Source organism: Salvia splendens, chromosome 1 (genome assembly GCF_004379255.2).
Source record: "Salvia splendens isolate huo1 chromosome 1, SspV2, whole genome shotgun sequence".
Lineage (NCBI taxonomy): Eukaryota > Viridiplantae > Streptophyta > Magnoliopsida > Lamiales > Lamiaceae > Salvia > Salvia splendens.
This window is the reverse complement of record NC_056032.1, coordinates 38,885,537-38,911,913: the sequence shown is the minus strand read 5'-3', so window position 1 is coordinate 38,911,913 and position 26,377 is coordinate 38,885,537. Positions and strand designations below refer to the sequence as shown.

At 43.3% G+C, this 26,377-nt stretch overlaps 2 protein-coding genes across 3 annotated transcripts; both read right to left on the bottom strand.

Annotated features, from left to right (window-relative positions):
- Nucleotides 1-11,724: 11,724 nt before the first annotated feature.
- Nucleotides 11,725-13,896, bottom strand: LOC121750709 (protein BPS1, chloroplastic-like). 2 transcript variants are annotated; one of them, XM_042145311.1, is made up of 2 exons: nt 13,794-13,896; nt 11,725-13,043 (listed from the first exon to the last, which is right to left on the bottom strand). In XM_042145311.1, exon 2 carries the CDS (start codon nt 13,026-13,028, stop codon nt 11,964-11,966), a length of 1,065 nt encoding a protein of 354 aa, XP_042001245.1. In that variant the 5' UTR covers nt 13,029-13,043; nt 13,794-13,896; the 3' UTR covers nt 11,725-11,963. The 2 variants fall into 2 exon arrangements, with proteins under 2 accessions (XP_042001245.1, XP_042001237.1); XM_042145303.1 differs by lacking the exon at nt 13,794-13,896 and adding an exon at nt 13,617-13,773.
- A 6,233-nt stretch (nt 13,897-20,129) lies between these two features.
- On the bottom strand, nt 20,130-23,249 carry LOC121750431 (probable serine/threonine-protein kinase At1g01540). The gene is made up of 8 exons (XM_042144972.1): nt 22,582-23,249; nt 21,994-22,304; nt 21,587-21,691; nt 21,385-21,507; nt 21,124-21,294; nt 20,878-21,007; nt 20,581-20,790; nt 20,130-20,477 (listed from the first exon to the last, which is right to left on the bottom strand). The coding sequence occupies exons 1-8, from the start codon at nt 22,885-22,887 to the stop codon at nt 20,325-20,327; spliced, it is 1,509 nt and encodes a 502-aa protein (XP_042000906.1). The 5' UTR covers nt 22,888-23,249; the 3' UTR covers nt 20,130-20,324.
- Between the last annotated feature and the right edge of the window lie 3,128 nt (nt 23,250-26,377).

Here is a 26,377-nt window from a genome sequence, read left to right as displayed (position 1 = left end):
TCCCAGATCAAGCAATACAATCTTGCCCTCCCTTCTTCCCGTGGACGTAGATTTACTTCAGTAAATCGAACCACGTAAATTCATTGTGTCGTAGTCTTTATTCTCTACCAGCATTTACTAACATCAGAAATTCGCGGATTCATCACTGGCGCCGTCTGTGGGAAACAGAGAACAAAATTTGTGATAAAGCGAATTTTTGATCCATTTTTTCCACCCAAAAAATGCATACCAGATCGCAGAATACCCGTATTCCTGCCCGTGAGAACCAGGAGGAAGCCAATCCATCCCATAGGTCTGGAAAACAGCCTAGGGATAAATCCACCACCAGTTCTCATGGCGAAGGAACAAGCCGCTCCAAAAATCGTCCCACTGAGTCTTCCCAGCAGCCCGATTTGAATGAGGCTGTCAAGCAGTTTTTGGCGGCGAAGCAGGAGGAATTCTTAACCTTCCTGCAAAAAAGCCAAAAGCAGCCGGAGACGAAAACGGCGGATTCTCCTTCTCCCTCCGCACAAGAAAGTCACTACCGCAGTAGTGTCGCATCTCCCAGGAGAAAGAATCCCCGTCCCCAACATGTTCCAGTTCCTCCTCGGTACCGGAATCACAGGAGAACTCAATCTCCTCCATACCGACGAGATATCGGATTCGCCGTGTACGGAGCACTGAAGACTCCGTTCTCGGACGACATCACCCGAACTCCCCTACCACAGAACTACCGAACTCCGTCGATGACTTACGACGGGCTCGTGGACCCTCACGATTTCTTGGGGCGCTATCAATATAACATGGCGAACCAGGGTCTCAACGAGGTCCACATGTGCAAGCTGTTTCCCGAGCTGCTCATCGGGAACGCGAGAAGGTGGTTCGATAGCCTCCCCCAGGGCAGCATCAGATCTTACCGAGATCTAATGGATGCCTTCCATAGGAGGTTCTTTCAGAAAGCGGAAGCCCGAATCACTTCGGCTCAGCTGCTTTCCATTCGTCAAGGTCGCGACGAAAAAATCAACGACTTTATGACAAGATTCCACAAGGAATGCCTGCAAGTAGACGATCTCAACGATCTGCTTGTCATCTCGGCATTCCAAAATGGAATCCTGCCCGGAGCTCTCTACAGGAAGCTCGTTGAGTGCGGTCCGCAGACAGCTCAGGAAATGTGGGACATTGCGGACCAGTACTCCCGGGCCGATGAGGCAGACCGTCGCAAACGGTCGTTAGACAGCTCATCGACCCGAGGAGACAGAAGGAAGCCCGATCATAGCGATCAGGGGCATCCTCGCCGGACTCCATTTGAAAGAATTCAAAGGGCTCCGGTGCAAGACAGATTGGGACCCCGTCTCAATCCCGAGAAGCCGCCCGCTCAGTTCGTACCGCTGAACAAGCCGAGAGCGGAAATTTTCGAACTGCACTCTGACCTATTCGAAAAGCCAAAGCGGATGACGAAATCAGCCGCGCGCCGACCACAGGATAGCTACTGCTCCTACCATCAAGACCACGGTCACGATACTGAGGAGTGCAGAAACTTGGCTGCAGGTATCGATGTTCTTGTGAAGGCAGGGACATTGAAAAAATACCAAAGCAAGCAGCCAAAGAAGAATAAGAAGCAGAGTGGTGCGAACTGCGCTCCTCAGGATCCGAAAAGGCAGCCGGATCCCGAAGACGATGACGAGCCGCAATATGATGGAGTAATCCAGACTATTGACGCTCTCCCTGCCGGGAAGACCAAGTCGTCCCTAAAGTCAGAGCGCAGAGGCTCCAATCGAGAGGAGCCAACGCATAAAAGGCTGAAGCAGGACGAAGTGATTACGTTCTCGGATGCTGATCCCGTCCCGGCCATCTCTCCTCACCAAGACGCCATTGTCATCCAAGCCGGAGTGGCAAACAAACTGATCCACAGGGTGTTTGTGGATACAGGAGCGTCGGTTAGCGTTCTTTTTAAAGAGTGCTTTGACAAACTAGAAGTGGACCCAGCTCGGCTCAGTCCGGCTCCGCTTCCCCTGAAGAGCTTCGCCCAGGAGGACACCCGCCCTGAAGGTATTATCAGCCTTCCGATCACGGTGGGGAAAGCGCCTACTAGCTCCAGTACGATGATTGAGTTTTTCGTGGTGAAAGCTCGGTCCCCGTACAACATCATCCTGGGAAGAGACTGGCTCAACACAGTTCGGGCCGTTTGCTCCACTTATCACCTCACCATCAAGATCCCTACTAAAGGAGGGATAGCGGTCATCCGAGGTGACCAAAAGAGAGCAAAGGAATGTCTGCAAATTGCGCTTAGAAGTGCCGAGCAGTCAGATCGGCACCACCAAGCATAGCAATCACAGCAGCCGGAGTCAGAGGCGATGACCGAAGTCATACCGGAGCCGAACTCGATGACAGTTCAGCTGTACGAAGACGATCCATCCAGAACGGTTAAGATCGGCTTCGCGGGAACGCCCCTACTTCGGGAAAAAACCATCCAGCTCCTCAAGGAGTATAAAGACGTCTTTGCATGGTCTCCGTTGGACATGACCGGAGTGCCCCCCGAGGTAATCACTCATCGGTTAAATATTGATCCTTCAGTCCGGCCGATAAAACAGAAGCAAAGACTCTTTGCGGCAGAACGAAGTCAAGTCATCCATGACGAAGTCCGTCAATTATTGAAGGCGGATGTGTTATTCGAAGTGAAGTATCCTTCGTGGGTGGCCAATCCTGTCATGATCAAGAAAAAGGAAGGAGGATGGCGGATGTGCATAGATTTCACCGATCTAAATAAGCACTGTCCCAAAGATTGCTATCCCCTTCCGAACATAGATAAAAAAGTAGAAGCTTTGATAGGCTTTGAAATTTTTTGTTTTCTTGATCTGTACAAAGGATACCATCAAGTTTTAATGGATGAGATTGACGCTTCAAAAACGGCCTTCATTACTGATTTCGGCATTTTCGCTTATAAAAAGATGCCATTCGGTTTAAAGAATGCCGGAGCCACTTATCAAAGGATGGTAGACAAGCTTTTTCGGCACCTGATTGGAAAGGAGGTCGAAGTGTATGTTGACGATATAGTCGTCAAAAGCAAAAGCACTTCGGAGTACGAGCACAACCTCAAGTCCACTCTCAACGTGCTCAAGAAAGCCAACCTCAAACTTAATCCCCAAAAGTGTACCTTTTTGGTAGATTCGGGAAAGTTTCTGGGTTGTTGGGTTTCAAAGGACGGACTCAAGGCAAACCCCTCAAAAGTTCAAGTTGTTCAAAACATGGCGATGCCGAAGTCCATACATGACGTGCAAAGGCTAACCGGATGTCTAGCCGCACTGAATCGATTCCTTTCTCAAGCAGCCGAAAAGCAACTGCCGTTCTTCACGGTGTTGAAAAAGGCACCAAAGTTCGAGTGGGGAGCCGAGCAGAAAAAGGCCTTTGACGAGCTCAAAAGTTATCTAGCCGAGCTTCCTATTCTCTCTGCTCCAACCGAAGCCGAAGTAATATTCTTATACTTAGCGGCATCGGATCAAACCATCAGCGCGGTGCTTGTACGAGAAGAAGGCCTAAAGCAGCTTCCCATCTACTTTACAAGCCGAGCATTAAGAGGTCCAGAAACCAGGTATCAACCTCTGGAAAAGATTGCTCTGGCATTAGTAAATGCAGCAAGGAGACTGCGGCCATACTTCTATGCTCACAAGGTATGCGTCTTAACTGATCTGCCACTTCGGCAAGTGTTGACCAAACCAGAAGCATCAGGCAGAATCGCCAAGTGGGCTATAGAGTTGGGAGAGCACACAATTGAATATCTACCTCGGAAAGCCATCAAGGGACAAGCCTTGGCAGATTTTCTTGCAGAAGCGAAGTTCGATCAAGCAATTCCTGTTATTGCCGAACAGAAGAATTCTGCCAGTGCCGAACTAGCACAGCCCTTGGAATCCGAAGTAGAGCCGCCGGACTGCTGGAGCGGGTTCGTAGATGGAGCTTCGAACAAGATGGGAAGTGGAGCTGGTATTTTACTTGTCGCTCCCGACGGACACGAGGTAGCCTACTCACTTCGGTTCCTATTCCCCACTACTAATAATGAAGCCGAGTACGAAGCCCTCCTGGCCGGACTCCAGTTAGCGCAAAGTCTGCTCGTCAAATCTCTCAAAGTCCATTGTGATTCACAAGTCATAGTAAATCACATGTTGGGTACAAGTGAAGCCCGTGACGAGAGAATGAAGAAGTATTTGGACAAAGCGCAAAGCATCAGCCGAAGTTTCTCCTATTTTCGGATAATCCGCATTCCCAGAGCGGAAAATAGCCGAGCAGATACCTTAAGTAAGTTGGCCTCAGATCCGAGCTCAAAGGCGGAAGAATTAATGCACCGAAGCATTGATGAAGCCGAGGTACACTCAGTATCCAGCTCGCCGAACTGGATGACGCCGATCTTGCAGTATCTGGATCAAGGACAATTGCCCGAGGATAAGAGAGAAGCTCGGAAGATCACGTGCCGAGCACTTCGGTACGAACTTCATGAAGGAGTCCTCTTTAGAAAGTCTTACCTTCAGCCGTTATTGCGGTGCGTAGGACCAGAAGAGACGGACTACATCCTCAGAGAAGTTCATGAAGGATCGTGCGGTAGCCACATCGGAGCCAGAGCTTTAGCTAAAAAAGTTCTGAGATGGGGATATTATTGGCCAACCATGGTACAAGAGGCAGTGCAGCTCGTCAAGAAGTGTACGAAGTGCCAAATTCATGCAAATGTCCCAAGGATGCCGCAGACCGATCTATACACTATGCAAAGCCCTTGGCCTTTCATGCAATGGGGCATAGACATAGTGGGACCACTTCCTCAAGCTCCTCGGCAAATGAAATTCCTTATCGTTGCCGTGGACTACTTCACGAAGTGGGTGGAGGCTGAGCCATTAGCTACGATAACGAGCTCAAAGGCATTGGACTTCGTCTGGAAGAACATAGTGTGCCGATTTGGCATACCCCGCATCCTCGTCTCGGATAATGGGACTCAGTTCACCGACAAGACGTTCAAGAATTGGTGCCAAGAGCTGAACATTCAACAGCGGTTCACTTCGGTCTCCCATCCCCAAGCAAACGGACAAACGGAAGTAACGAACCGGATTCTGGTGAAAGGGTTAAAAGCTCGGTTAGAACAAGCCAAAGGACAATGGGTAGAAAATCTCCCTCAAGTCCTATGGTCCTACCGAACTACACCCAAAGCATCCAACGGTGAAACTCCGTATAGTCTGGTGTACGGCACTGAAGCCGTAATTCCGGTGGAGATCGGCGTACCCAGTCCCCGAACTCTAAATTTCTCCTCAGAAATGAATGACGACGGACTGAGAGCAGAACTAGATCTCGCCGAAGAAAGAAGAGAGTTGGCGTGCATAAAAGCAGCCAAGTATAAGGAGCAAGTAGCCCGGTATTATAACCAAAGGGCGAAAAAGCTTCAATTTCAAGTGGGAGATCTCGTCTTGAGAAACAACGAAGTAAGCCGAGCAGAAAAGCTGGGCAAACTCGAGCCCACATGGGAGGGTCCGTATCGGGTGTCAGAAGTCCTCGGCAAAGGGTCTTATAAATTGACTCACATGTCAGGAGAACAAGTACCCCGAACATGGCACGTCTCCAACCTCAAGAAGTTCCACTTGTAAGAGACAAAGTCCGGTCAGTCTGTCTTGTGTCTAGTTCGGTCATAGGGGTACATGTTTTTATTTGTTTGTTTTTTACTTGTACCTTTTACTTGTCGTTTATAAAAAGTTTAAAGTTTTTTTTTCTTTCATCTTTTTCATTTTTTCTCTATGTGTTTTGTCTCTATGTGCTTGTCGTCTCTTACAAATGGTACCGAGGTATATCGTTCTTTAAAGACTGATCCCCTTTTTAGATCGATTATTAAAGACTATTGTGAGTCCAAGCTTCTAAGGAGGATATAAGACCACAATTCAGCTTAACAAGCAGTCCGTCTGAAACGAACTGCAATAAGCCAACGATTGTGAGTCCAAGCTTCCAAGGAGGATACAAGACCGCAATTCAGCTTAACAAGCACTTCGTCTGAAACGAACTGCAATAAGCCAACGATTGTGAGTCCAAGCTTCTCAGGAAGATACAAGACCACAATTCGGCTTAAGAAATAAGCACTTCGTCTGAAACGAACTGCAATAAGGGAAAGTCCGATCCACGCGATAAACCTCGCCGAATTAGGACGACCAAGTTCGGTCAAAGAAGTTTACCTCATAAGACCGAGGACAACCATGTCTAGTCAAAGAGGTTTACTGCATAAGACCACTTCGGTTAACTGGGAAAGTCCGATCCACGCGATAAAACTCGCCGAATTAGGACAAGGGAAAGTTCGATCCCGGCGACAAAAATCGCCAAATTAGAACACAAACCAAGTCCGGTCAAAGAAGTTTCCTTCATAAGATCAAAGACGAGTCCGGTCAAAGAAGCTTACTTCAAAGTCCAAACACGAGTCCGATCAAAGAAGCTCACTTCATAAGACCGATGACGAGCACGATGAAATTGTTTCGCAGAGCTGTAAGTAAGCAGTGATAAAAGCGAAAGGAAAAAATTTCATTTATTAAATCTCGTTCGGCTGACAATTCAGCTCCCCTACGAGAAGGCATTACGCCATTACAAAGGACTATTCTACTGTCCTCGGTTGCTAAAGTTAAGCCACCTATCTGCAAAATCCTCTGGAAGCCGAGTTCGGTTGTTCCGAGCAGATGAAGAATAAGCAGGTCGACGAGATGCCATCCTCGACCCAACACCTCTTCCGTGAGCCCCAGAAGCTCTAACCCCTCGGCGATGAAGAGTCTCTGCAATAAGCATCTGCTGATCTTGCTCGCTCATAGTCACAACTCCTCGGCGAATTTCTGTCCGTCCCTGTCTTGACGATTCCGGTTGCTCCTGAGCCCGTTCTCGTCTTGACGTTTCCGGCTGTTCCGGAGCTCGTTGTTGACTGGGAGTAGGATTTTGAACAAGGGAACCAGAGGCTTGATCTGGAGTGCGAGCATCTGTTGGCGGGAAATGCCTAAGGAATCTCCCGATTGAGGGACGCCGGGAAAGAATGATGTCGTACCGAGAAGCCCAGCGCCGCAATGATTTCACAACTTGTTGGCAAGCCGAGCTCTCCAGCGCATTGTTCCTCCGGAGTACATGATATTCCTCCCACAGTTCGTCAACTCGACTCTGAACATCTGATATGGTCACTCCCCCGCGCACACGGATGTAATCCTCGTACGCAGTCCTCTCAGCAATGGTCGTATTCAGCTCGGCCTCCAGATCCTTCTTATCGGACTCTAAGTCCTTATTATCGGCCTCCAGCTTCACTAAACGAGCCAGAAGCTCGTCATTCTTCGTCTGATCGGCTATAGCTCTTTTCTCAGCTTCGTCTAAAGCCGAAGAGTACAGCCGTTTCCAGTGAAGTATCTCCATCTCCTTGAGTACAAAGCAGCTATATTAGTTCGGCAGCTGTACCGAGCAGATAGTAAAATACAACAGGAATAAAGGCGAGTACGAAAAGCTATACGAAGACAAGTGTAGAGAATTTTTCATTCACAAGGAAAATTTTTTACACTAGGAGGGCTTCAAGGCCATTTTACAAGGAAGAAACTAGACTAAGAGAAGGGAGACGAAATCATACTCCGCCAGCTTCGTCTCCGGCTCCTTGGTCTGGTTCAGCTTCTTTCTCCTGAGCTACCTCAGCCTCGGCCTCGCATCCTGCCGGCCTCGCCTCCGCCTCCTGATCGGCTTCCTTCTCCGGATGCCCGGCCCGCTCGACTCCGGCCTCCTGCTCCAGCGGCTCGGCCTCACCCTCTCCGTTGAAAGTCGAAGCGGGTGAAACGGGTCCCACGGAGGCAAAGATAGCCTCCAGGTTCTCGTCCCGATCAGCTCGACAACTCCGGACTCGGTCTGCAGAAAGCAAGACCGAAGATGAAGCGAGCTCCTCAAGGAGCGGCAGATTCTGAAGCCGAGCTGCTATCTCTCGGCTGTACAGAGGCAGCACGACGTCGGCCCCCTGCTCGCCCTTATCGGTAATTAGCCTTACCAGACTACCGACAAAGGCCGAAAACTGGCTGCTCAAAAAGAGTTTCTCCGTGTAAACACGGAGAGCCTCCCCCTGGGCAGCCACGGCGGCAGCCTCCTTCTGAGCCTCCCGGTGCTTCGTCTGCTCTTGCAGGATGATGAGCTGGTTTTTGGCTGACCGGGCTTCATCCTGAGCCGAGATCCTAGCAGCTCGGGCCCTCTCAAATTTGGCCTCAGCCTGTTCGGCCAGACTACGAGCAAGATGCAACTCCTTCTGCATCTCCTCGTAGTCGTGGGATGCTTTGGAGAGCTCCACGGAGACGAGCTTGGCTCTCTGAAGATGAACAAGGAAAAAACTCAACACAATGGCCATCAAAAAATGTGGAAAAGAAGCCAAGTCAGAAAGCTTACCTCCACAAAATTCGTCGGCCATTGAAAAGGCTCAGGGACGTGTTCCGGGATGTCTGCAACCACCTCGGAGATGACCAGGTCTTTCCCCGGCACTCTTGGGGACTCATGAAATTTCCCCTTCCCTTTAGCCGAACACTGCTCCGGCTCTTTCGGATCCGAAGAAGAGGTTTTTTGCCTCTTCGGATTCTTCTCGGCTTCAGACGCCGAGCGAGGGGCTCTCTGCCTCTCCGGCTCCACAAGCTCGGAGGACTTTCGGATAGCCTTATTCAACATGTACACTGCCAAAAAGCAAGAAAGCCAGGTTAGTTTTCTTCGTTAAAGCAGTAGAGCGTAAAGATAAAGAGAAATCCTCACCCTCGGCCTCTTCGTCCGAAGACGAGATGTCGAACACGACGTCGCCCTTGACGAGCTCAGACTCCGTGTATTGTTTCCTAACTATGGGAATCTTGTTGAGCTCGCCATCGAGCTCGTCCAACGGTTCAGGCCGAGGATGACGGATAACGGACTTCGGCCCTCTCCAGGGAAAACTAGGAGCCGCGGTTCTATCATAGTAGAAGAAGCGGTTTTGCCACTTCGGCCACTTCGTTTTACAAAAGGCCCTAAAGGGCTGTACAGGGATCAAGTAGAACCAAGACCCCTTCCTCTTAAATTGAAAGAATTTAAGGATCGCCTTCAAAGACAAATCCCTTCCTAACCTACGGAGTTCGGCAGCGAAGGCCGACAAGTGCCTCCAAGAGTTCGGAGTCACCTGGCCTAAAGGAAGCTGAAAAAAATCTAGTAAATCTATAAAGGCAGAAGGGAGGGGGAAACGAAGCCCGCATTCTAAGCAGGCCTCGTACACGGTGGCGTAACCCTCCGGCGGGGAGTCAGCCCTATGATCACCGTCAGGTACCACCGCCTTCCCCCCAGGAAAAAAGTATTTTTCGGGTAGGGATATCACAGTATCCTTACTCAAAATACTATGGAAATACTCTACGGTCTTCTCCCCGGACTCTTTCCGGCCAGAAGACCCCTTACCGCCTCTCCTACCGCTACCCGACTCCGAAGAAGAAATAGAAGCCATTTTTCTTACTTTTTGAAGGTGAAGAAAGTCTGAGGAAGCTCTTGAAAGCGGAAGAAATTTCTCGAGAAAGAGAGAGTATAGAAGACGCAACAGCAAAAGTGTTCAAATGAGGAAGAAAAGAGCATATTTATCAGATTCGGGAAAGATTTCGAAATCGTTGCGCTGTTTCGAATCCCACCTTTTCAGGATTCAACGGCCGGATTTTACTGTCGCATTTAATGCAGGCACGCGCAAGGCACGTCCCCTGACGTCAGCCTCCCCCTTACCGTTATCCAGAATGCCGAAGTGACTCACCTCGCCGAAGTGATTCACTTCGCTTTTCGGGGGGGGGTAGTGATGGGGTACGAACTAAACCCTAATGGCAAGCCCAATAACAGTGACGACCCATCAGCCCAGAGCCCAAGAAAGAGTATCTGTTCGGCACCAAAGAGTTCGGCACGACCAAAGAGTTCGGACTCAGCCTACAGCTCGGTAAAAGCCGACCAGTCAAGCTCTCCTCTCAGATCGGCAAGAGCTGATCGGTAAAGTCCAGCAGTTCGGTCTCAGCATTCGACCGAACTAGGAGTTAGTGGACTCATGAAAGGCCTCCACGACCTCCACTATACCCACGATCTATTTAGTGGTACGAAGCAGTTATTGAGCAGTTATTGCTCACCCACGATCTTGTTAGTGGGGCTGCAAACCACGATCCTAGTTCAATGTATAAATAGAACTTAGATCAGATAGAAAAAGGTTAAGCTCTCTAGAGATAAAATATCATATAGCAAGTCTGTGTTGTAAGCTGTAATCCCAGATCAAGCAATACAATCTTGCCCTCCCTTCTTCCCGTGGACGTAGATTTACTTCAGTAAATCGAACCACGTAAATTCATTGTGTCGTAGTCTTTATTCTCTACCAGCATTTACTAACATCAGAAATTCGCGGATTCATCAGTATACTTGCCGAAAATTCAATATAAGATAATGTACCTATTGTCGGTATGTTATACCGAAATTCAATATACCGTCCTTTTACAGTATACCGAACTTTCAACATCAATAAAAAATAGAGAGTATTTGGATTTTTGGAATATTATACTGTATTTTATAATTCAAAAATCATGGTATACCAAAATACAGTATTTTTCATATATATCCGATACAATAAGATGGATATTTCAGTGTTTTTCCCGTTCCTAATCAAACCTATTCTTGCTCCTTAGAAAAAAAGTCCACAACCCCTAAGAGTGTCCATAATAATGTGGCACAGCCACGAATCCGCTCAAGGCACAGCCACAAAAACTCTTCCACAGCCACAAAAACTTGTCCAATCCAATAGTGGTCACGCCACAACCACAAATCTTAGGGGTGTGCATTCGGGTTTCGGTTCGGTTTTTTGTCAAAACCGAACCAAAACCGAAAAACCGAATTTAGGTCAAATCCAAACCGAACCGAACCCGAAAAACCGAAAACCGAACTTAAAAAACCGAAAAACCCGAACAAAACCGAAAAAACTGAAAAACCCGAAAAAATAAATATAATATTAATATATATATATGTGTGTGTAATTTATTTTATTTTATATATACTAATAGAATATTTATATATAATATAAAATTAATAATACATATAATATATATAATATAGTAGAATTTATTAAAAGAATATACTATATATTATATATAATATAATATATTAAATTAATAGAATATATATATAATTCGGTTATTCGGTTTTTCGATTTTTTTTCTTCACCCGAATCGAACCGAAAAATCGAAATAACCGAACCGAATTTCAAAATTTCGGTTTGGTTCGGTTCGGATATTCGGTTTGCGGTTTTTTTGCTCACCCCTAACAAATCTCATTATTTTATCAATTATTGGTATATTTTAATTTGATTGGAACAAAATTAATTGAAAAAAAAATGAATAGAATGGAATGTAATGAAAAAAATGATTTGGGAATAGATATTTTATAGATAAAAATTTTTAAAAAAAAAAAAAAAAAAATTGAGCGTCGGACACCGCCGCGGCTTTCTCCGGCGTGCAATAGGCGCTGCGGCGGCGCCATCACCTCTGCCGCCACCGCCCTGTCACTTGCCGCAAATGCGGCTCATCCCCGTCCACCCCACCCGGCCGCGGCTCCCTCTGGCCCAGCTATAGACCGCCACGCCGCCGCGCGGCCCCTATTGTGGACACTATAATGAATTGCTGGAAACACGTCTCAACGAAATTTCCATCAAACTTTCTTTTCATTTTACCCATCAATCTAAATTAACTAAAAATCGAAACCACATAGCTGTAATTCAAGAGACAAAACGCAATCTTATTACAAAATTTATGATTGTTATTATATATACAATATATTGAAGTTCAAACATTAACCAGTAACTTTCAATTTGACAGACCACACATACACATACACATGCATATGCAGGTAAATGTACACAGACATTAAGTATACAATATATACTCGTAATTTGAAAAACTCCATTTGCATTTATCTTCCGTATACAAGAGCTTATATATAGATATTCTTTTTCTTCACCTAACTGGTGGGCCTTGTACATTGAGGCTAGTTTCACCTTGCTCGAACACATTACCAACAAGCCTAAGATTGCTAAGTAATGCGTCGCGTCCAGTAAAAACTACCTGGAAGAAACCATCGACCTCCTTTGCAACGAGCTCGAGTCCTTGACAGAGTTCTCCGGCTGCTTTCTCCAAATCCGACTTCAACTTCTGCAACACTTGAGCTTCAACAGGGTTCTCCACCCCATCTTGCACTATGGGGTATACCTTCCTCACGCCACTATCGACAGATTCCACCTCTTTCAAGAAAACGAGGGCCTTCTCCGGGTCCGTGTTTCTGATTTTGCTGTTCACACAAGTCTGGAGATCTGAGAAGGCCTGCGCCCACAAGCAGGTCTCGGGAACCGGTAGGTCCATCAGCTTTTTTGAAGAACCGGAGAATGCAGCAGCAAACACACCACAAATTAAGAGAGTGACGACCTTAACCCCATACATGGCTCGCATCAAGACTTTTCCCTTTGAAGAGTTCTTGATCTTTGGGAGGTCTAGTGTTTGAGCGAGGCTATCCATGACGGAGAAGATGTTGTCGAGTCTGGGATTCTTCGAAGCCATATGCTGCTTCCATCCATCCAGGGAGGAACGTGCCTGAATAAACTTCTTTGGGGATGCACTCTCCAAATCGTGCAGGAGGCATCGGAGGAAAAGGTGGCCCTGTTTCAATCGGGAGATCTCAGAGCTGAAGGCGATGCAGATGTCCAGCAACTTGACACTATTGTCCAAGTATACATCGATCCACTTGTCCTCCCAGTCGCAGACAGGGAGTTCGAGAGACGTAATGAGAACTTTTATATCGGCGTGTATTTCACACAGTAGCTCCATGGCACTCCTCATCCATGTTAAGCACAGAATATCTTCCTTGCCTGGAGGCTTAATCTTTCTAAGTCTCTCGGCCATGTTTTCCTCAAAACTATTTAACAAATCGAACATCTTTGGTGACAGTGAGGATCCCTTTGGTAACATCATGCGAAATGGATTTCCGAATGGGAGGAAACTTCTATGAGGTTCCTGCGCACGACTCATTTGATGCACTAAGTCCTGAGAAGAAAACATGTGTGTGAGGATGTATATCTTTAACAAATTATAAGTTAAATGAAATAAAATAAAGATATCTGCTGCCACATAGAAATACATCATGATATTACTTCATTAATTAATTGAGTTCAACAAATAGAAAAAGCGTGAGACTGCACATATCAATGCAAAAAATTAAGCCCTAGAAAAGGAAAGATGAATATATGCAGAAAAAAGCATAAAATGTAACACCAAATAACATGGCCATCCAAAATAGGGAAAAAGTCTTGAGAAATTACTGAAACTAGGACATGTCTCAACTACAGTAGATTGAAATTTTTTTCCAATTTCCTCAAAACAATGAAAAAATATCAACGAGATAAAAGCACAAAACAACCAATAATACCATGAAACTCAAACTAATAATAAGATCAACATCGTTAAAGCGGTCAAGCATTAAACAACTCCAGATTCTGGCAATTAAACCCCAAAATTTGAATTTAAACCTAATAATCAAGGAATTAATTCCATCCAACCAAAAATGAACAGATATTTCTTCAAAAGAAAAGAGCAAAACCAATTCGAACAGATACTTACCAAATTCGTCATATTTTCACCTATAAAAACAGCGAAAGCTGACAAATTCGGGGTGACCTCAAAAAAACTAAGCTAAAAAGTTTTTAAAAACTACAATCGGAGAAAATAATACACAAACAGAAAAACGGCTGCCAAAATAAGCATATATATACCGATTGTAGAAGAGGGAAGTCATACCTGAAGGCTGGAATAGTAGTAGTAAGAGAGACGCGTAGAGAAATGGTGAATGAAATTTCGAGGAAATTAAGTGAATGTAAAACAGAGAGGTGTTGGATTGATTATATCAAATCATGTACGCGCCACGCGGCTAAATGCCATTGGAAAATTGATTTTTGAGGGTGCAATTTTTCTAATGGTGGGATGCCAGTACGTGATAATGTCCCAAACCGACCGTTGCGTCTCGACCGTCGATTACATGGTGACGTCATATTATAATATATACGAATAATAAGTGTATTTTATTAATCGCGAGAAGTTTTTAATAGCTAAAGATATTTTCCTTTATTAAATATTCTCTTCGTCCCGCTTTAAGAGTCTCATTTGTTCGGCATTGGTTTTAAAAAATCGAAAGAAAAATTGGTGAAAAAAATAGTGGAATGTGAGTCCTATTTTTATATATTAGTTTTAGAATGTGAGGGGGAAAAAGTTAATGGAATATGAAGCCAATTACTACTATTTATGGAATGTTCGAACACGGGCACCTAAAACTGGAAACTCAAAAATGGTAAATCGTGACTCCTAAAGTAGGACGGAGGGAGTAATAAATTCGCCCAAGTATCATTAGAGCATCCGCAATGGGGCGGACGATAGGCCGCCTGATGCCTCGGGCCCGCCATCGTCCGCCCACTGTGGGTGCGTGGACGATGCCCGATGCATCGTCCGCGCCCTATAGATCGTAAGCGGACGATAGGACATCGTCTGTGCCATCTTCCGCCCACTGTGGGCGACGCGGACGATGCAATGCGTTTTTTTTTAATTCTGAAAAATTTATTTATATAAATACCCCATACCTCACCTTCATTTGTAACCTTTCCATTCACTTTTCCACACTCAAATTACACTATAAAATGGATTCCGGTGAATACCCAAGTCCGAATAGTCCGATGTTTGGGGGTGGTGCACGTTGGCCGAGTACAGACCCTGACGAATATCGGCCGTTCGACTCAAACTCGCAGTACGATCCCGAATTCAGTACGGATTCATACGGTCTGTCTGACATGGAGCCGTCTCCAACTCGCCCCACCGCCCCTTCCCGCCGCGCCGCCGCGCCGCCAGAAAGAAGCGGAACCGACACCAGGCGTACAAGGTGCCACCTCCGGAAACGAATGAAGAGTACGCCCCAGGAGGACGAACTACCAACCGGATGAAACCCTCGTCTTGGCGAGGTGTTGGGTGGATATTTCGGAGGACCCGGTATTTGCGAACAACCAAAAGCAGGTTGCGTACTGGGAGCGCATCGCCGAGCTCTACAATGAGGCGAAGCCGCCGAGCACGTACAAGCGCCATAGGGAGCAGCTCAGCAAGCACTGGGATCAGGTGAAAAAGCAAATAAACCTGTTCTCAGCGAAGTACGAGAAGTGCTCGAGGGAGCAGGGAAGTGGCGAGAGCTTGAGCGATGTGCGCGATAGAGCACTGTTGTCGTACCAGTCAATATACGGCGACTTCAAGCATTTTAACATCTGGGCGCTCTTGAAGGACAAGCAGAAGTTCCAGGGCGGGATTCTGCCATCGGCTGCGCCAAAGAGGACGAGGACCACCGAAGCCGGTGCTTACGCAAGCAGCGAAAGCGGCGCATATCCGGTGGACCTCAACCGGATGATGTACGGGGAGGAGGAGAGTTTCGGCACACCGGTGTCTTCCCGACGTCCCATTTGCGTCAAGGCTGCGAAGAACAAGGGGAAGGCGAAGGCGAAGGCGGCATCCTCCTCGCAAGTCGCGATCGCCCCCTATCACCGATCCCTACCCCGGCGGCACTTGCCTACGCGGAGTTGGCAGCGGCCGCCAACCGGAGGACGTTGTTGGACACGCACAACGCCCTCATGCAATGTCAGGACCCGACCAAAGCCGAATACCTCCAGGGGATGATCGATGAGCTGCGCCCCAAGTTGGGACTTTTGTAGAGTAGTAAACTTTTTTTTCATTTCTAACTCGTGTAAAACTTTTTTTTAATCAATGTAAGATTTGCCGTTTTTAATTAATCGTGATATTTTTTAATTATTTTGCATTGACATATTTGAAAATATTTAAATTAATTAACAAAACAATAGTGAAACCTATAGGGCGGCGGCGGCCTTTAGGGCGGCTTATAAGGCGCCCCACTGCAGGTGGAAGGGTAGGAGGATAAAATGGTGACGTGGCGGTGCATAGGGCGCCCCACTGCTAATGCTCTTAATCATTATGTTGCATTTCCTTCGTCAAAAAACTCGTAACCCCATCGTGACTTCGTCTACGAGTATATTATAGTCAGGTTGGTTATGATCGCAATTAAAATTTCACTTTTATAAGATATGTTTGCATAGGGTTATCAATTGCTAACTAATTAACAATCCAAAAATAATATCAATTCTTAGCCATTAGATTAAGAGCTTCTGATAAGGCCCATTTCATGCATCGGTTTAGGGGTAAAATGTACGCTACTTGATCGATTTTATCGCGTAAAGCAGGTGTTAAATGTGCAGGAATGCCGCTTGACCAAGGCAACAAGGCTAAACTGATCAAGCAAGTACAATAGGCAAAAAAGGTCAGGAATCGGGGGAGTTGATCAAGGGGGGTAATCAAACAGTCAAGGAGGGGACCACTGGCTTCTAGAAGAAGGACATGTGAGGCAATGAGCTGGATGGTGCGCATCATTCTGTTATCAAGGACAACGTTCTAGAAGGGGACACGTGCTGATATATGAGACGCAAGGACGGAGCTGAGTCATGAATATGTTACTGAAAAGCATCGTCATTCTAGAAAGAAAGAACGTAGCAATCAATGAGTCGTTCCCTCTCAGCATGAGCGAATATTCCCTGCCAAGATCGTTATCCAGCTGGAGGTCGTGCCGAGCCTATAAATAGAGGATGTGCCACCACATTGAAAAGAAGATCTTTTACCTTTCTGTCTTTAGTTTTTAGTTTAGTTTAGCTCAGTTCTCTAAATAGCTTAGATAGAGAAACGTTTAGTTAAAGGGCGACCGAAGTGAGCGCTACAGAATACTCGATATCTGTCGGCGTTATCTCAAGTTTCCTGTCGAGAATCTTCTCGGTTTTACTTGCTTTCGTATTTTCCGAAGTGTTAGCTTAGTCTAATTTCAAGTTGCTTTGTAGTTAAAGTTTCGAGCTTTTTACATTCTGCATATTCGCTGTACTCGTTTGAATGCTGAGTATAAAATCGAAGTTGTTTTGTTTTCGTCATCGTGATTACTATTCTAAGTAGTTAATTTTCATTCCAGTCTGCACTTCACTTGATCCAGTAGTTAAAATTCCTTTGAGCAAGTAGTTAGTTTACTTTATGTCTAGCGTAAAATCAGTAGTTAAAAACTCCCAAAAGTAAAGCGTGGCAGCAGCCAACCCCTATTCACTACTCACACACTTGATACACTAGCTTCTCTGTGGGATCGACCCCGAACTTGCACCTTTACTGTTAAAGTAGTGCAAAATTGGGATTTTATAAATTACTTTGGTGGTGAGCGAGAGCGAGATCGTCTTGATCAAGTGGCAACGACATTTGCTAACTGGTCCATCTGGTTCAATTATCTCATCTATATAACTTGATCTAATCTCAACAATCATTCGCAAAAAGCCCCGTCAGATTCAATGGTTAAAATAATGACAACTATATTATATTTTAAATTTAAATAATTAGTAGATAAATTTAAAGGGTATTAATGTCAAATCTCTCTTATCAAAATCTTCTCAAAACTTTAAATTAACGTAACTCTCTCGATTTAAATTATTTTTTCGCAAAAAATATATCAAATTAAAGATAATTTTATAAGGATTCCAACGAGATCTCAATTGCATATGTTCCGACGATGTTCGAATGATGAAATTTGATAATTTATATTTCAATTTTTGTATAAGCAGATTTTATCAACAAATGCACAAAGAAATATCAATATAGTGTACGTAAAATCTCAATATAATGTATGTAAAATATCAATAAGACTGTTGATATTTTCTTGTACTTGTGTTGATATCCTAATGTCATATTGTTGATATTTGTAATACACTATGTTGATATAAAAAAACCCACGAAAATTATCATATGATAACATAATGACGATATTACCCTTTTGTTGATATTTTGTCTACTATTTATTAAACTTTGTGAGCTTTAATCTCATTCACTCATTTTAAAATTTAAGGGTGTAGATTTAGTCCTAGTTTTGAATTATGGTGTTATAAGCATTAGAAGAGGACCATATCTGCATAATTTATAAACTTTAATCAAATTCCAATATATATTTGTAAATTTCCAAACAATTAATTTGATATAATTTTACAATCAATTAAGATTTTGATTTAATACTGATTTAATATAAATTATAATTCAATAAATAAAATTATTTAATTTAGTATAATACGAAGTTGTGTCGTTGTCTAATATGTGACAGTTTTATTTGATCCCAATAATATGATGTAAGTAAATTATAAACTATATTAGTGTCGAAATTTTGATTGATTACAAATTTTGAACAAATTTTAATTTATGCATGGAATTTAAAGTCGGTACATCCCTTTCATATAATTTAACACCAAAACTTATATAAGCTGTGCCTTCTTTTGTATATGCTCTACAGCACCTAATTTTGTCTTTATATTTCCTACATAGTAGTATTATATATTTGTGCTTATAAAGTTAGAAATGGAATGTAAAAATATATTTCTACGCCTGATTATATGAACCTTACTTAGTAGTATTTATTTAAAGAAATGCATTGTATCAAATGAACTTAGTATAAATATTAGGTTTAATGAGATTTCACCCAACCTAAAAAGGAATAAATAGGAGATCTCGCGTGGCGTTCGGTGAGCTCCTCCGTTTGCAGATGGGGAAGGGGGAAGAGGAGACATGGGATGAGGTGGCGGCAGCCATGAAGGGAGAGGGGAGGCGGAGGCAGTGGACGAAGGGAGAGGATGCATCGACGATGAAGGGGGAAGGATGAAGGGAAGAGGATAAGGTGGTGGTGGACCGGTAGTGGCAGCGGGAAGGATGAAGGAAGAGAGGAGAAGGCGAGTGCACATGCGTGCAACCAAAATTGTCAAAATAAATAGATAACCTTTTTAAATATTGTTATTACGACTTGTAAATTTAATAGTATAACCTTTTTTCTCAAAATCAAAATCAGCAATTAAGTATTTCTCTCTTTTTTTTGACAATATTTGCTTTTTGTTTCCATTGAAGAGATAGAGGCATTTTCTCAAAATTTGTTTTTAGCATATCATAAGAGTGGAAATTAGGATCAACAAAATGTTTTAAAATTGAAATATAAAGTTTAGTTTGCTTTCGATTTAGTTAAAATTTTGATTTTCAGTTATGTTCGGTAACAATAGAAAGAGGCGGAGTTGCGCGGGATAGACTGAGTCCACATCCACCTACTAGTAAGTTCTGATGTAAAAGTAAAGAGTGACCATCAGTTCATAGGCATGGACATGGATGGAACACTGGTGCATAGGGCATGAAGTATGAGAGACTCCTACTTCTAAGATAGAGGGAGACATTGATGAACTAAAACACATCAAAAAAAGAGAAATTTCAAGAATATAAATGTAAGAAACTACATATTTGAGGATATCTTAGGTCTTAACAAATTTGATAAGTGTTACTTATACTAACAACATGCATCTTCTGCAGGAACAACCATTGATGAATATGTGAGTCTGGTCGTTACATCACTAGCATAAGAAAATTCAAAATTTTGATTATTTCAGTTCGGTGTGTTTGGGTAACAGTCTTGATTGGTTCCTTTTCAATAAAAAAACAATTACTACTATGATATGGTTCGATTTTAGCAAAAAACTGAACAAAAAACAAATACTCCCACCACCATATTAATGTTTGTCTAAGATTTTGTTACTTAAATTACACATCCTTTTCCAATTGTGCAGATTTGGAAAGGAAGAAAACGCAGCAAAACCCGCCCTATAAAATCCATTTGCCAGCTAGCAATTTCATTCCTATAAACATATATATCCTCATTTAGTATGAGACAGAACATGTGAATGCATAGCTAAGATTGTCGTAGATCAACAACGACAAGAACTGGCTTTACCAATAATATCTCACCTAAATTAGTTACTAAGTAGCAGTCATCCAACATAAGATGCAATAATACACAATATTTCATCTACACTACTACTATGATGTTCTCTTAATTATAATCCCACAAGCAATGCCAATACACTGCCCAGCATGATACGAGCATCGTTATATTTATGCATACCTTACTTGAACGTCTCGTCAAGGCTGAGTACATATTGCCATTCTCGTTGTCTGAAACTTCCATCCTTAGTTAAACCGAAAGAAATGTGAAACAAACAAATTGCTACGGTTTCTTTCTATAAAGAGTCAAGAATAAATCATTCATTTCACAAATGCTAGTTAACAATGCTTTAGGCACTAACTATAGAAAAAATTGGTGATAGAGGATAAGAATGGAACTGATAGAAACGGCATAAATAAGCACGAGGAATTTTCATACATAGCAAGTACCGAATCTGCGTACTATCTCCAACTAGTTGGTGCGTGATGGTTCCTACTGCTGTCTCCTTCAACATTATCAGATGTAACTTTGCTGCTTTGTTTGTTAGTCATCTCTGAACCTTGATGACTTTCTTCCCGGTGAGAACTCAGAGATTCACGAGCAATTCGTTTCTCCTGAATTTTCAGGCAACAGTTTAATAAACACAGGAAGATCAACATTTGGACATAGGACCATTTCTTCCTATGCGTCTAACTTGAGATGGTTTTTAAGGCATACCTCACGAGAAAGCAAGTCCTCGGATTCCAACATGTGTATTACATGGCCCATTTTTGGCCTCTTCTGGGCATCCGGGTCTACACATTTAAGGGCAATCAAGATCAGACGTTTGAGAGCTTTTGAATCAGGTCTTTCAGCCAATTTGGGATCCACCACCTCCTCTGACTTTCTGCTTCCAACCATCATTTTTAGCCAATCGACCAGATTAACCTGTAATTATGTCCTTACTCATCAGTGAGAGTAGCAAATAATAATCGCAAAACACCAGACATTTCTCAGGATTTTATAAGGACTAACCTCACCCTGAGGCCGGCTATAATCAACAGGAGATCTTCCAGTAATAACCTCCATAATTAGTATCCCGAAGCTATATATATCACTCTTCTCATTCAGCATACCAGTGCAAGCATATTCTGGAGCAACATATCTAGCAGAAGAATGTCAAAATCATCTTAGCTTCATCTCATCTAAAAAATAAAAAGGAATGAAAAATAATAAGCTTAGTATAGTTAGATGTAGATACATCAAGAAATGTTTACTAACCCAAATGTTCCCATTACTCGAGTCGTCACATATGAGCTCTCTGAATTCAAGAGTTTGGCAAGCCCAAAATCTGACAACTTAGGATACCATTGACGGTCAAGCAATATGTTGCTGGACTTGATATCACGGTGAACAACCTTTGGTTCAAGACCTTCATGTAAATAAGCCAAGCTGCCAAAGAGACGAGTTGAAGATTGGTAAATAGTCAAAACCAAGCTGCACATTGCAAGAGATCATACTAATCTCAGACCAGATATATACCCTTTTGCAGTTCCTAAAATTATATTCACACGGATATCCCATGTCAAGGGGCTGACTTCCCCAACATCTCCGTGAAGCCACTGGTCCAAATTTCCATTATCTACATATTCATAAACTAGCATCCTGTATATAGAATATATGCATTAGAACAAAATGATGCTCAAGTGTAAATCAACTAGCAAAACAGAATAAGTAATGATACCTATAAGCCCCTTCCACACAGTAGCCAAACAACCTAACAAGATTCTTGTGTCTGACTCGCCCGATGGCTTCAACCTCTACCTTGAACTCCTTTTCAGCCTGACCCCTGTTAAGAATGGCTGACTATGGCTTAGCTCACAAGCAAAATGATATAGCACATTCACGTCTTGGAGAAATTAAAACTTCAAGAGCTACAACTGAAAAGTGATCAAGATTTCCAGGGAAGAAGGAACAAACCATAAAGATATTCATGACAAGTAAGCTTAGAAATTCTCTACCCCCAACGATAAAGATAAACATGACAAGTGAAATTGCAGGAAACATCTCAATGCTCAAGCGTTTGCTTTCCATTGTAGTGCACTGTGCAAATACGTTCAAGAATAGAAGCAAACAGAAGAATACTCTCACTTGTTATTCAGCAAGTTCTTTATAGCAATTTTCGTGTTATCAGCCAATACACCGTAATACACAATTCCATATCCCCCTTCCCCGATCACATTCTCATCTGCCAATCCATTCGAGGCTGCCTCAAGTTCTCTTAGAGTATACCACCTTCCCCATCCCAAATGTGACACCTCCAGCAACGACCCACTACCTCCACCAAACGACCCCGTGTCAGCCCCACTCGTGGCCCTGCTCTCGCCACTCGATGCTCCTCGATCAGAAAACACCACCCTGTGCTCCACTTTCCCCATATCAATTTGTATTTCAGGGACAGCCTAAAAATGAACACAAAACCCAATCTAAGCAACATAAAGAAGCTGTATTTGTTTCATAATAAGTGGATTAGAAACAAATAAATCCGCATTCAATTTCCCAATCCAACAGCTTGAGCATAAAAACTTACTAAAAGAAAAGCTAAGTAACTCACTTCATTAAAAAATATACCTTTCTCAATCCAACAGTAAGATAAATTTTAGGGAAAAAATAGTGAAAATTAAAAAATACCGTTGTAATTAAATCGAATAGAACAAATTAGATCTCGTAATCTTATACCTGAGGACCAATCGGGCGGTGATCGGCGGCGGCAGAGACGGAGGAATCGTGGACGATCTCCTGGATTTCCTTGGACACGACAGGAGTAAACTCGGCGGCGCCGGAGATCTTTCCCTTCTGATCACCCTTGCCCTTGCCGCTGCTGCTGCGGCGGCGAAAGGCGGTGATGCAGAGGGACAACAGGAAGAGGATCAGGACAATCACAGCTCCGACTACTATCCCGATCACCACCCATAGGTGTAGGCCGAAGATCGAGGTCTTCTTCGAGAGCTCCGTGTTCACAAACGCCGTATCGTAGACCGTCATCTTCGCCGCAGTGCGTGTTTAGTGTGAGATTGGTGAGAGAAGTGGCGAAACCGACATGCACAATGAGAATGGAGCAGGAGCGCGGAAATCTCGATTTGCTAGGTTTAAGCTCAATTGAGTGTTCATAAACGTAGATGTCGGTTGAGAATGGATTCTCGGCTGCTTCGCCCGGAGATTTGGCGGAAATTGTTTACAAATTGATTTTGGAAAGGCTCCCGCCGGTGAAGTAATTCGCCGGCGAGCTTCTGTGTGTGTGTGTGTGAGAGAGAGAGAGAGGGAATCTATAGTTATACTGTACTTGAAATTTGGGCGTCTGTCGAGTGTAATTCTCACTGTCGAAAAGGAAAAGTGTCCACTTCTGTTATGCTAGCAATTCCTATTTTTATAAATAAATCCACCGAATTCATTTATATATGCGTATACTAATTTTGGTAGTATTTACCAACTTTCAGAGCAAAAAGAACCAGATTAAATGAATTTAAATCTGACATTTCTTTACAGAACTTACTTCCAGATTAAGTAATTCATTATAGGTGGGGAACAATCACACTATAATCTAAACTGGAATTATGAGCATTATTTTATAGAAATAAATGTAGAAAGATAAATTATGTTATAATTCTCGAAACTCTATCAAATCAAATAAATTTGTATTGTTAATGTATTCTGGTTTATTATCGTCTCCTTTACTTCGAGATAATCATCTTATTTTTAGAATAATTTAGCAGTTTTCCTTCACCTGCTAAGTGCAATATTCATTAATTACTCATGAAACGTTTTGAAAACGAAAGAGTATCATCATTTATTGATGTACTATGGTTGTTTCCCATTGGTATTATTGGTGTAATTATATTTATAAATTTTTTGCTTACGACTGAAAAGAAAGAAGAAATGTGAGGTGATTTTTCTGTCATCCTGTCATGATAAATTTACAACAAAAACGCATTGTAATACTCGGAATAAGATCCCCTGCTGTGCTGAAATGCACAGCAGGACTGCTGCCTCAAACAAATAATTAAAATAATATTATATTATATTAATTTATTTATTTAATTTATGTAATTATTTTATTTTGTTGTTTGAGGCAGCAGCCCCTGCTGTGCATTTCAGCACAGCAAGGGATCCTATCCCGTAATACTCTATGATAATGGTTTTTTTTTATCTAAAGTAAAAAATCAAAATTATCCGATATTGCTCGGGAATAAATTTACTCAAAATTATAGGCTAAGGATTTCCATGTTCAGTTAAAATGATTGAATATTCAACACATTTCTTCTCACTTATTTACTTTTATTTATTTATTTTTAGTTTATTCTCTCTTCATCTCTCTACCATTTTTTTTCATTTTCTGCTTTATTTTTTCTTTACTTAACTCACTTAACATAATGTTTCTTAAATTCCGTACTGAAAAGAAACGAGTAGGAGTTTTAAACTCAAGTGCAAACAAATATTCAAATTTATTTGTTTTGGTTATTAACAAATCTACCTTCAACGGTCGGGTACTGAATTGACACACTTCCAGCTACTTCGGGTATAGTTCATTTGTCAATGCCAAAACATTAAATACACTTTTTATTTATTTATTTGTTTGTTTGTTTGTTGTTGATGAAAAAAATAAGCATATCAACTTTGGCTTTTGTAATCCTAGTCATTGGTTGGAGGGATGACGACTCAACAGACAACAGGTCGCGGGTGTTGATCTCAATTTTTGTGTTTTACTTTTACATTTTGTACTCATTTAAGATTTTAAGCCTATTTTGTATATGATCTCAACATAAAATATATGAGTGCATACATAATCAAACTTAATTCAAGCTGTATGTTATTAAAAATATTACTACTCTCTTTATTTCATTAAAGAATGAAATGTTTTTATTGTTGAATTATTCCAATAAAAAATAAAATATTTCCTAAATAATATAACACCATCTTTATTTCTTTTTTTTAGAGCATTAGCAGTGGGGCGCCCCACCCTAAGGGACGCCCTACAGCCCGCCCTATGCACCATCACGTCAGCATTTTATCCTTCTACCCTTCCACCTGCAGTGGGGCGCCCTATAAGCCGCCCTAAAGGCCGCCCTATAGGTTTCACTATTGTTTTGTTAATTAATTTAAATGTTTTTAAATATGTCAATGCAAAATAATTAAAAAAATACCATGATTAATTAAAAACGGCAAATCCTACATTGATTAAAAAAAATTTACACGAGTTAGAAATGAAAAAAAGTTGACTACTCTACAAAAGTCTCAACTTGCGGCGCAACTCATCGATCATCCCCCGGAGGTATTCGGTTTTGGCCGGGTCCTGACATTACATGAGGGCGTTGTGCGTGTCCAACAACGTCCTCCGGTTGGCGGCCGGGGTCGGGGTAGGGATCGAGGTCTGGATCGGCGATGGGGGGCGGCCGCGGCTTGCGAGGAGGATGTCGCCTTCGCCTTCCCCTTGTTCTTCGCAGCCTTGAAGCAAATGGGACGTCGGGAAGACGCTGGTGTGCCGGAACTTTCCTCCTCCTCGTACATCGTCCGGTTGAGGTCCACCGGATATGCACCGCTTTCGCTGCTTGTGTAAGCACCTGCTTCGGTGGTCCTCGTCCTCTTTGTCGCAGCCGATGGCAGAATCCCGCCCTGGAACTTCTGCTTGTCCTTCAAGAGCGCCCAGATGTTGAAATGCTTGAAGTCGCCGTACATTGACTTGTACGACAACAACGCTCTATCGCGCACATCGCTCAAGCTCTCGCCGCTTCCCTGCTCCCTCAAGCACTTCTCGTACTCCGCCGAGAACAGGTTGACTTGCTTCTTCACCTTATCCTAGTGCTTGCGGAGCCTATGGCGCTTGTACGCGCTCGACGATGCGCTCCCAGTACGCAACCTGCTTTTGGTTGTTCGTGAATACCGGGTCCTCCGAAATATCCACCCAACACCTCGCCAAGACGAGGGTTTCATCCGGTTGGTAGTTCGTCCTCCCGGGGGCGTACTCTTCATTCGTTTCCGGAGGTGGCACCTTGTACACCAGGGTCGGTTCCGCTTCTTTCTGGCGGGGAGGCGCGGCGGGGCGAGTTGGAGACGGCTCTATGTCAGACAGACCGTACGAATCCGTACTGAATTCGGGATCGTACTGCGTGTTGGAGTCGAACGATCGATATTCGTCAGGGTCTGTACCCGGCCAGCGTGCACCACCCCCAAACATCGGACTATTCAGACTTGGGTATTCACCAGAATCCATTTTATAGTGTAATTTGAGTGTGGAAAAGTGAATGGAAAGGTTGCAAATGAAGGTGGGGTAGGGGGTATTTATATAAATAAATTTTTCGGAATTAAAAAAATAAATAAATAAAAACACGTTGCATCGTCCGCGCCATCGTCCGCCCGGCGCAGACGATGCCCTATCGTCCGCGGACGATCTATAGGGCGCGGACGATGGCGCGCCCGAGGCATTGGATGGCCTATCGTCCGCACCATTACAGATGCTCTTATCTCTCTTACTTTATTT

Excerpts from the sequence above, each read along its gene's own strand:
- LOC121750431 (XM_042144972.1), bottom strand. The coding sequence starts at position 22,887 with ATGACGGTCTACGATACGGCGTTTGTGAACACGGAGCTCTCGAAGAAG. Across the intron at positions 22,305-22,581 it reads ACCGCCCGATTGGTCCTCAG|GCTGTCCCTGAAATACAAAT; the intron begins GTATAAGATTAC and ends GTTCATTTTTAG. Across the intron at positions 21,692-21,993 it reads AAGAACTTGCTGAATAACAA|GGGTCAGGCTGAAAAGGAGT; the intron begins GTGAGAGTATTC and ends CATTCTTAACAG.